This window comes from Apiospora phragmitis (genome assembly GCF_038363925.1).
Source record: "Apiospora phragmitis strain CBS 135458 chromosome Unknown utg000010l:1.0-9815664.0:1.0-9183399.0, whole genome shotgun sequence".
NCBI lineage: Eukaryota > Fungi > Ascomycota > Sordariomycetes > Amphisphaeriales > Apiosporaceae > Apiospora > Apiospora phragmitis.
Window position 1 is genome coordinate 5,929,869 of NW_027117409.1, and position 13,155 is coordinate 5,943,023.

General features: G+C 53.9%; 6 protein-coding genes across 6 annotated transcripts; 2 read left to right on the forward strand and 4 right to left on the reverse strand.

Moving 5' to 3' along the window:
- Window positions 1-1,129: 1,129 nt before the first annotated feature.
- PG994_011556 (uncharacterized protein) lies at window positions 1,130-2,817 on the forward strand (the record flags this gene model as incomplete). The annotated part of the gene is made up of 2 exons (XM_066862965.1): window positions 1,130-2,200; window positions 2,263-2,817. 2 exons carry the CDS (start codon window positions 1,130-1,132, stop codon window positions 2,815-2,817), a joined length of 1,626 nt encoding a protein of 541 aa, XP_066712075.1.
- A 498-nt stretch (window positions 2,818-3,315) lies between these two features.
- On the reverse strand, window positions 3,316-4,437 carry PG994_011557 (uncharacterized protein; the record flags this gene model as incomplete). Its single annotated transcript, XM_066862966.1, has 1 exon — window positions 3,316-4,437. One exon carries the CDS (start codon window positions 4,435-4,437, stop codon window positions 3,316-3,318), a length of 1,122 nt encoding a protein of 373 aa, XP_066712076.1.
- Window positions 4,438-4,841: 404 nt separating this feature from the next.
- PG994_011558 (uncharacterized protein) lies at window positions 4,842-7,266 on the reverse strand (the record flags this gene model as incomplete). The annotated part of the gene is made up of 5 exons (XM_066862967.1): window positions 4,842-6,076; window positions 6,133-6,146; window positions 6,329-6,825; window positions 6,898-7,174; window positions 7,244-7,266. The coding sequence occupies 5 exons, from the start codon at window positions 7,264-7,266 to the stop codon at window positions 4,842-4,844; spliced, it is 2,046 nt and encodes a 681-aa protein (XP_066712077.1).
- A 777-nt stretch (window positions 7,267-8,043) lies between these two features.
- PG994_011559 (uncharacterized protein) lies at window positions 8,044-9,267 on the forward strand (the record flags this gene model as incomplete). Its single annotated transcript, XM_066862968.1, has 3 exons — window positions 8,044-8,289; window positions 8,333-8,576; window positions 8,654-9,267. The coding sequence occupies 3 exons, from the start codon at window positions 8,044-8,046 to the stop codon at window positions 9,265-9,267; spliced, it is 1,104 nt and encodes a 367-aa protein (XP_066712078.1).
- A 435-nt stretch (window positions 9,268-9,702) lies between these two features.
- On the reverse strand, window positions 9,703-10,209 carry PG994_011560 (GroES-like protein; the record flags this gene model as incomplete). The annotated part of the gene is made up of 1 exon (XM_066862969.1): window positions 9,703-10,209. The coding sequence occupies one exon, from the start codon at window positions 10,207-10,209 to the stop codon at window positions 9,703-9,705; it is 507 nt and encodes a 168-aa protein (XP_066712079.1).
- Window positions 10,210-11,646: 1,437 nt separating this feature from the next.
- Window positions 11,647-12,442, reverse strand: PG994_011561 (60S ribosomal protein uL1; the record flags this gene model as incomplete). Its single annotated transcript, XM_066862970.1, has 3 exons — window positions 11,647-12,081; window positions 12,153-12,352; window positions 12,424-12,442. The coding sequence occupies 3 exons, from the start codon at window positions 12,440-12,442 to the stop codon at window positions 11,647-11,649; spliced, it is 654 nt and encodes a 217-aa protein (XP_066712080.1).
- Between the last annotated feature and the right edge of the window lie 713 nt (window positions 12,443-13,155).

Sequence of the window (13,155 nt, forward strand, 5' to 3'; positions counted from 1 at the left end):
AGGGGAGGCAGGGGAGGCATAGGGGGACCATGTATTATGAACGAAGGCGTTTTTCAAAAAGGCAACGGATACCAATGACTTATTTTTTTTTTAATTCTAATGGAAAGAACTTGACCAGAACTAAATTGGTTTTCTATGAAAGTGACCATCGTTCTACAACTTTTCTTACCAGAAAGGTATACTGGTGAAATGCAACCGACTGAAAACACCACGTCTAATAGGCCGAGGAGACCTGGGGGGTATCAGGGCCGAACAGCGAGACACGGATAGCGGTGCTAGTGATCCTCCTAGTGATCCTCCAAGCTAACTCGGTATATCTGTGTACCCAGTGTAGGGTTAGATATATGTTTATTTAAAGGATTGTCCATGTGACAGAGAAAAGGAAGCATCGAGAAGGATATACTTCGCGCATTGGGCCATGAGTGAACTCGTGTATATCCAAGACATCTATTATAGGCATACTTACATGACCAGCACTAATTATCCCATTGCCAACAAGTAGTATAAGCTCGGAATCCGACTAGATGACGCAAAGTATTTATTTACTTAAGTTTGCTCGACTCTTACTCCCGCAACCAGGATGCCCTCCATCGTGCGTCGATGGAGGAAGCATCCAAGGACGATCTGGTCCTGGTGGAACAATACTTGAAGGACAGATACCCTGCACGTCCTGTCGATAACCAAGCACTTAACACATCGACCTGACGGTAAGGTAGGTAGGATTTCTGCTCTGATGCGTGCACCTACTCCCTACCTCTTAGAGATTTGACCGCTATGTTGTTGTACCTACCTCCCAAATGTTCAGCACGGTGGGTGCCTAAAGTGTGCTGCTTTTAGTGAATCCGTCAAAATGCAAGTTCTTAAACCAGCCCCCCCAAGCGCCCTCAGGCCCGGCACTTCAGTGGGGAAACACCCGCCTCCCGCCTGCCCGCGTACATGAAATGTCACTTAAGTTACGGGGCTTGCCAACCAACGCTACAGCGGAGATCGACAGAGCAGCAAGGACCCTGGCATCAATTGAGTGATTGATTGAGTGATCTTATGAAAGATTCTTGCCGTGGCACTTCAATACTCGAGGTACGGCGTCTACTTCTCTCATGTCCACCATACCGGTCCTTTGCTGTCCACAATGTCGTCCAACTCAGGTCTGAGTCGCACTCGATCATTACGCAAGCCTGCCTCCACCATTGCCGGCAGTACGAACCAGAAAGAAAACACCAAATTAGCGCCCTCGTCCTCCAACGACCCCGGGAAAGCGTCGCCCAGCCGACTACCACAGGTCAAACCCTTGACGCGGTCAGCAACGACAACTGCCACGACTTCGGCAAGCACCCGAGCCCGAACAACGAACCCGACGAGGACGTCAACAACATCAGCCGCAGTACCACCAACAACGGGAGGTGGCAGGCCATTAGCCGGTATCCTCTCCAGCAGGAATGGCCTGGCCACGACGAGACGGGCGAGCCCGACCACGGCCGAGAACACAGCCGCGGCGGCGAAGCCTTTGGGAAGGGCACCCTCTACACGCCATGCGCCTTCTGCATCCGGAAACATACGAAGCGTCAGCAGAGAATCTTCGGCCTCGACCCAACGGCCGTCGAGCTCCGGGGGCGTTTCGTCGGCATCCACAGTGACAAGATCGAACACGCTGGGTCACGCGCGAGCCAAGTCTACAGCGACAGGTCTCACCGCCGCCACTACCCTTAAACCACCAAGCTCTCGAGTCTCGACCGCTGCCTCATCGATAGCCTCTGCGAAACCGCAAACTCGCTCCCAGACACTGCAGGCACGTGGCGCAACCCACGGGGCCTCGGCCTCGACATCTTCTGCCACAGCTGCTGCTGCGGCACCGCCATCCCTGCCTGCTGCTTCCCAGAACCGCCCGGCTTTCAACACCAACCAACAACACTACTCGCCGCTGAAGTCGCACGCGCCGAAGCCCCTCACCTCGACCTTCCTAGCGCCGCCCTCGCCCTCGAAGCTCCCCGCCAATGTCGCCATCACCGCCGAGACGGCGCGCCTGCAGACAGAACTCCTGCAACTGTCTCTCTTGCATCGCGATGCTGGGGCCACGGCGGCCGAGTGGCATGACAGCGCGCAGCAAAAGCTGGGGGCCCGGTTCGCGGAGCTGGTCCGCACCGAGCAGGCCCTGGGCGGCTGCGAGCGCGACGGCGTCGAGGCGCGCAACGCCGCCGTGCTGGTGCGGTGGGGCGCCGCCCGCGCCAGCACCGAGGTCGTCGGCGGGCTCGAGAGAAGGTCCAGATGCTGGACCAGGTCGTCAACGGCGTCTGGCGGTTCGGCGAGCCCGGCGGGCGCTACGCCCGGGTCGTCGAGGAGTTCGAGGACTGGGCCGGCCGCCTGCAGGGCATCATGGAGGCGCGCCGGAAGGGGGACGTCAACCCGCTTCTGGGAGACGGCGCGGATGACAAGGGCGAGGTCCTCTTCATTGGCGACCTGGAGAATCGATGGAGGGACGAGTGTCCAGGCCTCGTGCGGAAGCTGGAGGAGTGGCGTCGGTTGTTGCGCCATCTCGGCCCGGTGCCCGATGGTAGTGGCGTTGCTGCTGCTAATGCTGCTACTACAACGACGCAAGAAGGCGATAGCGGCCAAAAGTCGAGCCTGGCCAGGATACTTGAGGGCTACACGGGCATGGTGGACGACATGCTGACCGAGCTGGCCCTGATGGAGCAGATGGTACGCGAGGCGGTCCGGGCCGAGGACGACTGGATCGAGGCCATGAACAAGGAGCTGAACCTCGGCAACGAGAAGGATGCCCCGGGTGACAGATCGGCTCCGCTTTGGAAGATGGTCGTATGAAACGAACCAGCACGATGAGCAGGTTAGCTGTCGCAGATTATGCCCCGTGTTCTTTTTCGCCTTGTGTTTTTATCAAAGGTCTCTGCCCTCGCATACATCGTTAGTCGGTCGCACAGTGTTGGTGGTACTCGAAAGTTATGGGTTGTATCATAAAAGCGTGTCTTCTACTCTCCCATTGGGGTTTTCCTTCTGCTACAAGTGAGCCACCTACTTTGCAAGCGACTATTGCTTTTTATAGAGAGCGGCTTCCCTACATTCTGTAGTATATAGAGAAACGATGTTGAGAGAGGGCCTTTCCCCCCAAAGACGGACTTGAGGTAGCAGTGTCTTGAGCAAACACTTTATGTATTATTCATTAATTCCTTAACTGTAAACCCTTGCCCGATTATATACCCAATAGCTATCCCGCAGTCAGATCTCCTTAACTTTAGACAAAACGTGGATATAACAGTGAGGGAACCCTCCGTGATCCCCGTGGATTTTTTTTTTAAACTATTATCATTTATACAGTTCATGAAGTTGATGAGGCGGATTCCTTGAGCCAAGCAGACGGTACGTAGCATCCCAATCCCGACCATGGCAGGGGCTTGGGACGAGCGACCCAGTGGTGGTGTTCGTCCGCGGCGGCGTGATCATGCTGGACGTGGGCATACGGGCGATAGACTCCCAGACAATCAATGGCATCACTGAGCTCCCATATTCGGAGCTCAGGTCGTCTACGTCGTAGACCCAGATGCGATCTCCGACGGGGACTTCGGGCCACCACCTGGGGTTGGGCCACAGGGACAATTGACGCAGGGACTCGAACCAGAAGAGCAGGTGCACGGTCGCGGAGCCTTCGGATACGTCTTCAGGCTGGCGGCGACCGCCACCTCTGTCGCCGTCGCTGTCGTAGCTCCCATCCTCCTCGCTATTGTACCCACCGTCGAGGTCATCCGTGCGGGTACCGATGTAGTCCAGCGCCACGTGTTGGAATGACGAGATGATCCTCCGGAAGTGGCGGAAGGCGTCCGGGTCCTGGGGAAACTGCCTGGCTATTCGGGCGTCGTGCGGATCCGTGCTAAGCCGCCGGTCCGGGCCGTCGTCGGCAGGGTGCAGAGCGCTGTACTCAGGCACGCTGGTGATGACGAGGATATCGGTGGCGGGGTTGCACCGCACGTGACGGCTTCGGCGGCGGCAGAGGCTCCATCCGCCACGGGCAGCCGTCTTGGGATCCACGTATTCGCAGACGCGGAGGGTTTCCGGGTACGCGCGGGTGACGACCTCGCGAGACTCGCGGCAGACGCAGCCGAGGGACCGGAGTAGTAGCGACCCGGAAACGGTATCATCTTCGGGGTCTTCGTCATCCTTGGCCACGGCGAAGAAGCCATCGGCCATACATACGCCGATATGGTTTGGTTGCCTCTCCCTATACTGGGGACAGCCGCTGTGGCAGCCGCAGAAATGCCCGCCCACGGTGACACAGCAGTGCTTGGTCGAGTACCTGCGGTGATGAATGTCGAGTCGAAGTGCCCGTTCGGTGTCGGGCATGGCCTGGCGCCATATCTCGGCCCTAAGCTCTGCAGGAAGATCCGGGAATCTCGGAAAGATTACCGCGGGTTGGAGTGGTGGTGTGCCCATAGTTGCGGCCGGTATTACAGTATTTGTCCTGACAACTGAGATCTCTCCAGTTTTGTCGTTGTGGCCATCTAAGGAAGTACCTATCAGTTGGCTGTGGGGTCAGACTACATGCATGATACCGGCTAAGATCACATGTTTTGCCTTCCCAGGAGAGGGTAAGCATTCGAACTCCCTTCTAGCCATCCAAGTTCATCGACAGATCATTCATCTTGCCCCGTTATGCCTGTTAGAATGTATAGCAATGTGGTGCATTGGGCGAATGAGGTTAGATCGTACCCCATCGTCGTGAAGTCCGGCGGTGTATATCTAGGACAGGGGGGGGAGCAATCACGACACTGCTACTGTAGTACGAAAAACATGTAAATCCTGGGACGGTGAGGTATGGTTGAAAAGTGTACTCTAGACTATTTCCCCTTTCTTATTGGCTCCAGGCCGAATAAGTCTTCCGAAAGCACAGCCTTCCCACTGGCATCTAATGGCACCTCGCCAAATAGGAAAGCGGTTCTCTCTCGATTCACATTGGCCGATGGACGCTTACGGTGCTTCCCTGAGGGAGACGCTGTGGAGGACGAAGGCTTTGAATTCTGCGATCCGAATACATCTGGTTGTGAGGATGCCGATTGGTCTGGCTCGAGCATCCAAGAGAATGAGGATTGGGCTAGTGTTGAACGTGTAGGAATCGGTGCCGGTGGGCGCTGGAGTACTGTAGCTTGGGTAGGTGTTGCTGTTCTAGAGGTTGAAGCTAGAGGGTCGGTGTCCATAACGTCTGGATGGTCGTGATTGCTTGTGGCATCTTTCGCAGAAGATACCGAAGTTATATCAGGGGTCTGACTGGAGTTCTTGGGGTTTGAGGGATCAACAGTCATCTCAGGCGTACTGATAACCATTGCTGCGACCGCATCGCTAGGAGGATCTGGCGATATTGGATCGGCTTCAGGTCCGGGATGACTTTGTGCTGGAGGGAAATACTCATCCTCAGGCAGCGCTATGGTCGAATCCTCCAGGTATATTTTAACGAACTGAACTTTAGCGGCAGCTATTTCCAAGGCTTCTGATTGCTTCTGTTTATCATCGGAATCCGATGTTGCCAAAGTCTTCAGCGTAGTGATGGTCTCATCCAACAGCGATGCTAGCTGTTTATTCCTCTGGTCCATAGTGGCCACAGCTTGCATGGCTGTATTGTTAGGTCCCGGTTCAGAGAAAAGCTCGCGCCCTGCCTTCATACTTGTCGTAGCTTCGCTAACATTGCGGCGTATCTCGCCAAGTGCATCTCGCACCGCCTGGTTAATGCCGAGCTTTTCGCCCCTTTCAAGGACGCCCTTAGTCGCACCTTGGAATAAGGCTTCTATACCACCTTGTTGCTGAAGAAACCGTTGAGGTGAGAGAGGCGATCGCAGTCCTCGAGTTTTCTGCCTTATACCTAAACCCAAAGATCTTGGTGTGCTGGGTTGCGAGGAATTCTTAGGTGAGTCTGGTGGTTTGCCAGTGTACTTCAGAATGAGTGTTGAGCCTCCGGCAGGGGTAAGATGATTGCGAAGATATACGGCGTCATCTATGAATGTATGTGGTCCATAGGGACCCTCAGGTGGTGGATACTTCAGTAGGAGCTGTAGAGCGACAGAATAGTCCGCCTCAAGGACTATATCATATGGGTTAGTTCATGAAACGTTGCGGCCTAATAGATGGTAGACTCACGAGCCCATCGGATTCTGACCATCATGGCAGTACAAACAAGATCTATAAGTTGCAAAGAAGGGTCAACGGAAAAAAGGGTATCCCAAAGCACGAGCATCTGGTCAAAACGGAAATTCGCGGCTGAAGAGTAGTCGAATCCACCGGCTGGAGAGGAGTCAGATCAACTCACGTCGGGAACAGGCTGGCATGGACTCACATGAGGAAGATCTGAGGTAGGATCTCGATAGTCTTCAAGTGATTGGTTAAGTCAGGGTCGACTTTATACAATAAGACTTCGTGGATGTGCTGGCTCTTTTCGACGATGCTCGACTGCCCTCCTCGAGCATCGTCAGCGACCTCGTAGAATGCCTTTGCGTGGTCCATGACTTTAGAGAATAGGGCAAAGGAATCATGCTCGATGAAGGACGCATCCAGCATCTCGATCATAGCCAAATCAGCTTGGCCCTCAAAGGCGGTCTCGGCTGGATTAATGGCATCTCGTTCGACGACGAGGAGAATAGGTGCGAGAAGCTCGTGCATTCCCTGACGATAACCGCCAACACCAGGGTTCAGCTTGCAGTAAATGAAGAGCACATCCAATATCATCGTTTGGACGCGGGGCTCGTGGTAAAACGGCTCGTCCGGTAAGCGCTGAACATCCTGCGAGATTTCGGCCCGCAGGGCCTCATCTTGCCTCAAAGTATTCCATGGTGACTAGTAAAGCATTAGATCATGGACTTCTTGATACTGCGTAAGGTGGGTGGGAGATTGTTTCATATGGCTTACATCGGGGTCGTCGGCCAGAGGATCGGTATTTACAGTAGCCAAATACTCGGGATGATTGATATACTTAAGGAAATGGTCTCTCAACGAGGCATAGGTGCTTCTGGACTCCAGAAGCGCATGGGTGCAGCCGGTAGTATTGGAGCCATGGCCGAGCAAGAAGGTTTTCCAACATATGGATCTGCAGCCTGAGATGCAGGGGCTGTTGGGGCCATTATACTTGACAGCGCGCTGTAAGTCGGCCAGGCTAGAATATTTCACGGTTTCTTGCCAACGATCTCTGAAAAATTCCATAAGTCAGCCAAATATTCGACTCTTGGCCGGCTAGTCATTGTTTGGGCAATCTCACGTCGACTCGGCCAGAGATCGCATCCTGATGGAGATGAGGCCAATCTCCCCCAGGGAAGTCCGGATGAGGCGAGCGATGGGGCCGGGTTGCTTGGGCTGCGACGCAATCGTGTCAAGTGTACCTGCAGATGACTTAGGATGTTGTTGCGCCGAAGTCTAATGCGGCTGTACAGATAAGGTATCTTGAGGCTGCCAGCCTGCACTTAGACCGATTGCGAGCTGAGGACGGACGGAAAGCCATGCCTGCCAACTGCGCGTCAGTGGCAGCCAGATGGCAGCGCGGGTGGCCGGCACATGACGTAGACTTGCTGCAGCCCCTCTGCCCGAAACAGGCGAAAACAAGACGCGGACATCTTCCCGTTGGATTAAACCTATTACATAGCTACAGTAATTTACCCCGGATTAATGCCCGATCAGTCAAGATACTGCAGATAAGGACGATGCTAAGCACCCGGGTACGATCTGGTGCCTCGGTAACTGTTGTCCCACTGACTTACCTAATAGTCGATTTGTCATCAAGGGTAAGCTCAAAGAGGAGAGATCCAGCCCAATACCGAGACCCCCGATTTTGGGTCCCTTCGGAGTTATCGTGATGGTCCACTATGCGATGCCGGTTCCATCTAACCCTTCCTAGAAATGGGCGATATCTCTTCGTTGCTTAGAATCCCAGGAAACCTTACCTGCTACCGTCCCCCTTGACATATACATACATATCTTCGCCCTAGAGTCAGAAGAGGTTTACTGGATTTTTATTCATTTATCTTAGTCCATCTTCAAAGACGTCATCGGTTAGATAACACGATGACAGCACCGATCCCAGACCTGCCGAACCTTGCCGCCGACGACTCGATGTTGTCGCGAAAGTTCGGCCGTGAGACGGCCAATTACTTCTCAGGCAGCCCCTTGAACAGGGTATCCTTCCTGCGGTCTGAGCATGCCTTCTTGGCCTCGGCCTTCTCACACCCCACGGCCTCGTTCCTGCTCATGAACAACTTGTCGCCCACGGTGAAGGACGCGGCCAGCCTCGGCTTTGTCACCAAGGCGGACGTCGAGCCCCTGACCGGGGCCGAGCCCTTCCGGGAAAACCGAGGAGGAATGGGTCAAGTGCTTCAACTCGGACGTCGTCTCTCCCCTCATCCTGTTCTTGGGCCTGGATGAGAAGAAGACCACGGGCTTTGAGTACAAGGGTTTCAAGGGTGCTCCGTACTTCGCTATCGATGTGACCCCGAAGGACGGCCTCGCCGAAAAGGCGAACGGTGTCATGGAGGCGGTGAAGGCCAAGGGACTGGACTTCTCTAAGTCTGCGAGGATGTTGTCCTTGACTGCACCGGAAGGCAAGTGGGATGAGTGCAGCAATGATCATGGGAGAGACTGAATGGGAACGAAGAAGAAAGCTGACATTTCCCCGTAGCCGCTATTTACGCACAAGCTCGAGCTCTACTGGACTGGAACGCGCGGAACCCGTCCTGCGCCGGCTGCGGACAGCGCACACTCTCCGTGAACAGCGGGCACAAGCGACGGTGCCCTCCGACGGACTATGCGGGGGTTCCCGAAGGCAGCCCTCCCAAGGAGCGAGGCGACTGCCCGACGCGGCACGGCGTCTCGAACCTCTGCTTCCCGAGGACCGACCCGACCATCATCGTGGCCGTCGTATCCGCCGACGGCACTAAGCTCCTGCTCGGGCGCAACAAGCGGTTCCCGCCGGACTGGTACAGCACCCTGGCCGGCTTCCTGGAGCCCGGCGAGTCGATCGAGGAGGCGGTCCGCCGCGAGGTGTGGGAGGAGAGCGGCGTGACGGCCGGGCGAGTGGTCCTCCACAGCTCGCAACCGTGGCCGTATCCGGCCAACTTGATGATTGGCGCCATTGCGCAGGCCACGCCCGACGGCGAGACGATCGATTTGGGTAACGATCCGGAGTTGGAAGACGCCAAGTGGTTCAGCGTGGAGGAGGTCAGGGACGCTCTAACGTCAGGCGTCAGCGACTTGGGTGGACCGCCGCCCCCTACTCACAAGGAGGGGGTCTGAGACTGCCTCCCCAAACGGCTATTGCGAACCGGTTGATCGATTCAGTATGTGGCGGATATCTTGCAGCTGTATCCAAGATGTGAGATAAGGGGTGTTTGCCTTTAGACTAAACTGGCGTTGCCGCTTGTGAGTAGGATAGACTTTGGTGCATGACACACTGCGCATGTTTTGGAAGGATAGGACTCATTAGGGATGTCCAAGTAAGGATACCTATATACTCAATAGACACGACTCTACGGGCTCAACATGAACCGGGGGAAGCGGGGCGGTATTGCTATCAAATGCGAAGCGGCTATGGAACCCAAGAAATGTCGGACCACGCGTCCACTCGATTTCCATCTCAAACCAAGCCCTCCTTCTCTAGCCGTGCCAACAACTCGGCCTCCTTTTGCTCTTCCTTAGCCCTTTGATGGACGGTTCATTATTTGCGGTCCATCAGCGGCCCTGTCCATCGGCGGTACGTGAATCGACGTCGACGTCTTTGTCGAAGTTGTATTCGATATAGTCCTCGAATCCCATGTTACCAATCGACAGGTTATCGAACATGGTCATGGTTCGGTCCCAAGGCATGCGCACGCGGTTATAGTCATGAATGCCAGGCCAGCGAGCCTCGCACCCTCCCGAAGGTTTGTCCTCGCGACCGTAGATGCGCTGCGCCACGATGCAAGTTTTACCCCCGAGTCCTTCTTCGTCTACCACGAGATACAGGTCCGGTTCAATGCTCTCTATGTGCCGGACCGCCTCTACGAACGTCTCTATGGCTGATAGGCTCGCGCCGGCCCACGCTTTCGAGATAGGCGGGCGAATGTCTGGCTCGGTGAAACGAGACTCAGCCCCTTGACCATGACCCAGAGCCTTGAGATCTTCGAGACGGTCTGATAAGGCAAGCTTAAGGCCAGAAAAGTCAGGAGAGGAGCGCAGATGGACGAGCGCCCTGTTCATGGCTTTCGCGTCTGCACTAGGTGCGGTAATAAAGAGAAGGCCTGCCTCTGCCATAGCGCGTTATGTGGTCTCTAGGAATAATCAAGTACCTATGCAGTGACGATGGTCTGATGTCTCAAAATGCAGGACTACAATTGTGTTTCTTACTCGCCTAGGTGCCTGGAACTTTGTAGATGCATCCATCCAGTGTTTCGTCTATTGCAGTAAGCACTGCTGCCTTGGTAATAATGTGTAAGTTGGTCATTGCAGATCGTTAGGTGTGATGCAATAGTGCAGTCCAGAGTCCAGAGTTGGATGGCTGCCTGCTCTGCCTGCAACATACTTGATGCTACCATACCACAACAGCACAAATGTGATGCATGTGATGATAGCCCGCGAGAGATACCGCCGACCTAAGTTGTTTCTATCTCCAGGTAGCTTACTTAGGCATGGAGTATCAAAAAGCCCAGCCACTAAAATGCCACAGCATGTCGCCCACCGCAGCTGAAGCGTACTGTGGCAGCCACAGCCGGCTGATGGCGGGTGCCCCACCCAGCAGCCTCTGCGGGAGAATAAATACTTGCCTTCCTCCCCTCCTCTCTAACTTCTCTTTTCCTTTCCTTCTTCATCATCAGTGGAGGTTAGACTAATTACCGTCATGTAATTAATTTAATTTTTCATTTGAGGCTCCGCTATGCGGCTTGCTGAGGGTTAATTCTATTCTCTGTAATTCTCCTTCCGTTCCCGGCCTCATCAAGTAAAGGAGACGCTCTTCCTAATCAGCCGCCGACTCCAGCTCTTCCTGGTTCGCGACTGTGGGGTGTCTGCGACATTTCAATATATAGAACACGCATCATCATTAGGCGAGATCCGGCGAGATCAAGGCTCCAATTGCCGTCGATCAACAAAGGCCGTTCAGGGTTTTTCTGCTCTCGTAGTACCAAGTACACATACCGCGGTGTTTCCGTCGCGTTGCCCATTCTAAGTCTACATTTTGAGCATATCTGGGTAGCGCGAACGCGATGCCTTGTCAGATTGCCATCCTTGATTCGACGAATTCCGATGGTGAACATGGCAAATTTTGCTTCTTGGTTCTTGCGTAGTAGCAAATTTGCAAGAATTACCAGAATGACCATGGTTCACTTTTCTCGCATCTGGGAAACCTGCTTCTAATTTGCAGTTTTTGCCTACGTGCTGCCATTAGCTGCCACGATTTCGACATAGAACTGGGCTCTGTTGCCTGCACTTCAATACGAATCATGTTCACGGACAATAAACATAATTATTTGGTCATATTTTGAAGGGACAGGCAATTCCTTGTGACGTGGCGCGAGAAGGTTCGTGTTGTCATTGGCTATCTATCTTATCTAGAACTGAATCCGATCCGATAGACGTGCTGTTAGTTTTCAGCGTCTTCGATATGACAATACTACTTCCTCCTACGACCCAGTGACATGCTTAGTAAAGGCGGCGGGGAGGAGACATGGAAGCCTTGATGACCAGGCTTCCAACGTTCTGCCAACCCTTCTTCAGCAGGGAGACGAGGTAGTTGATGGCCAACATGATGTTGGAGATCAGCTCCTCGGTCTCCATGCCGACGTTGCCGACGGCGACACCCATGCAGAGAACCTTCTTCAGCTGGAACTTGACGGTGGACTTGACCTCGGTGATCTTGCCACTCAGGTCATCGGCGTGCGAGACGGGAGTGGGGAACTTGCCAGCCTTGGACAGACCGGGACCCAAGAGACGGGGGATCTGCTTGATCAAGGCCTCGGAGGCGATGAAGGCATCGTACTTGCGGGCAAGCTTCTTGATGAGCTTCTTGTTCTTGTTCAGCTTCTTCAAGTCATCGGCGGACATGGCATCGACACCGCCGTGCTTGGCACGATCGATCTATTCATTGCGTCTATTGTCAGTTTCCACACATCGTCGGGTAATCGGTTTCCGGCTCGGGGTTTGCTTACATCGTGCTGGTCACCGAGAATGCAGATGGCCATGTTGGGGCGGGGAACGCTGGGCAGCTTGACGGTGCCAGAGAAACGCTTGTCACGCTGGGGATCGTAGTTCTTGAGACCGATCTGGAGCTCGACGGTCTCCAAGAAGTTGCGCTTCTTCTCATTGTTGGAGTAATCAAGGAGCTCCTGAACGTGCGTACGCACTCCGGCTGGAAAGTGACAAGCATGTTAGAATATGATACTTCGGGTAATCGTTTTAAAGAAGGAAATGGCTGCTTACCGACTGTGATCTTAGACATCTTGACAGTCTTCCAGTAGATTCAATCTAATGGTGAGGAATACTGCGTTCGCGATGGTTGATGGATGGAGAATTACAAATTTTGGAGGGGAACTCCAGTCGAACTTTTTGGAATTTGTTAAGTTCTGGCAATAATTTCGGGTGGCGCTTGTGGGAGAGAGTGGGGTCTTGTGAGCCACATTCCTAGCGGGGCCACGCAGCCCAGATGTGGCGTAGATGCGAACCTGGCTTTGTGACAGCCACCCATAGCCAATAGCGAGTTGATGGCCTAAACCAGATCTTGAACTGCCATCAGAAGTATCAAAGACCACTGACTGCATCTCTAAAACTCAAGCCGCCAAATTCTGGTTAGATGAGAGTATCCTACGCCACGTGGTGGCCCGTATGGATCTGCCTGCCCTGTTTCCCCGTTCAATCTTGTCTTCTTACCCAGTTGTATTCATCCTCCTCTCTACTAATATAGCATGCCTTGCCGGGTACTGTTTCGACTGCTCCCATGGTTACATTGAGATATATAAGATGCGAATGGTTTTCCTTTGAATGCACTCGGCAATTATTTGGAATCAGTCAAGACTTGTCCCAGACGGCAGTCCACTCTTGAACCCCCGGCGATATGTTTCTGTTCCGACATATCACCCCGCAACTGTTTGAAACTGGAAGCTCCTGTATCGAGTTACCTTACCTATTGCGATCCTGTTGATGGGCCAATCGTAA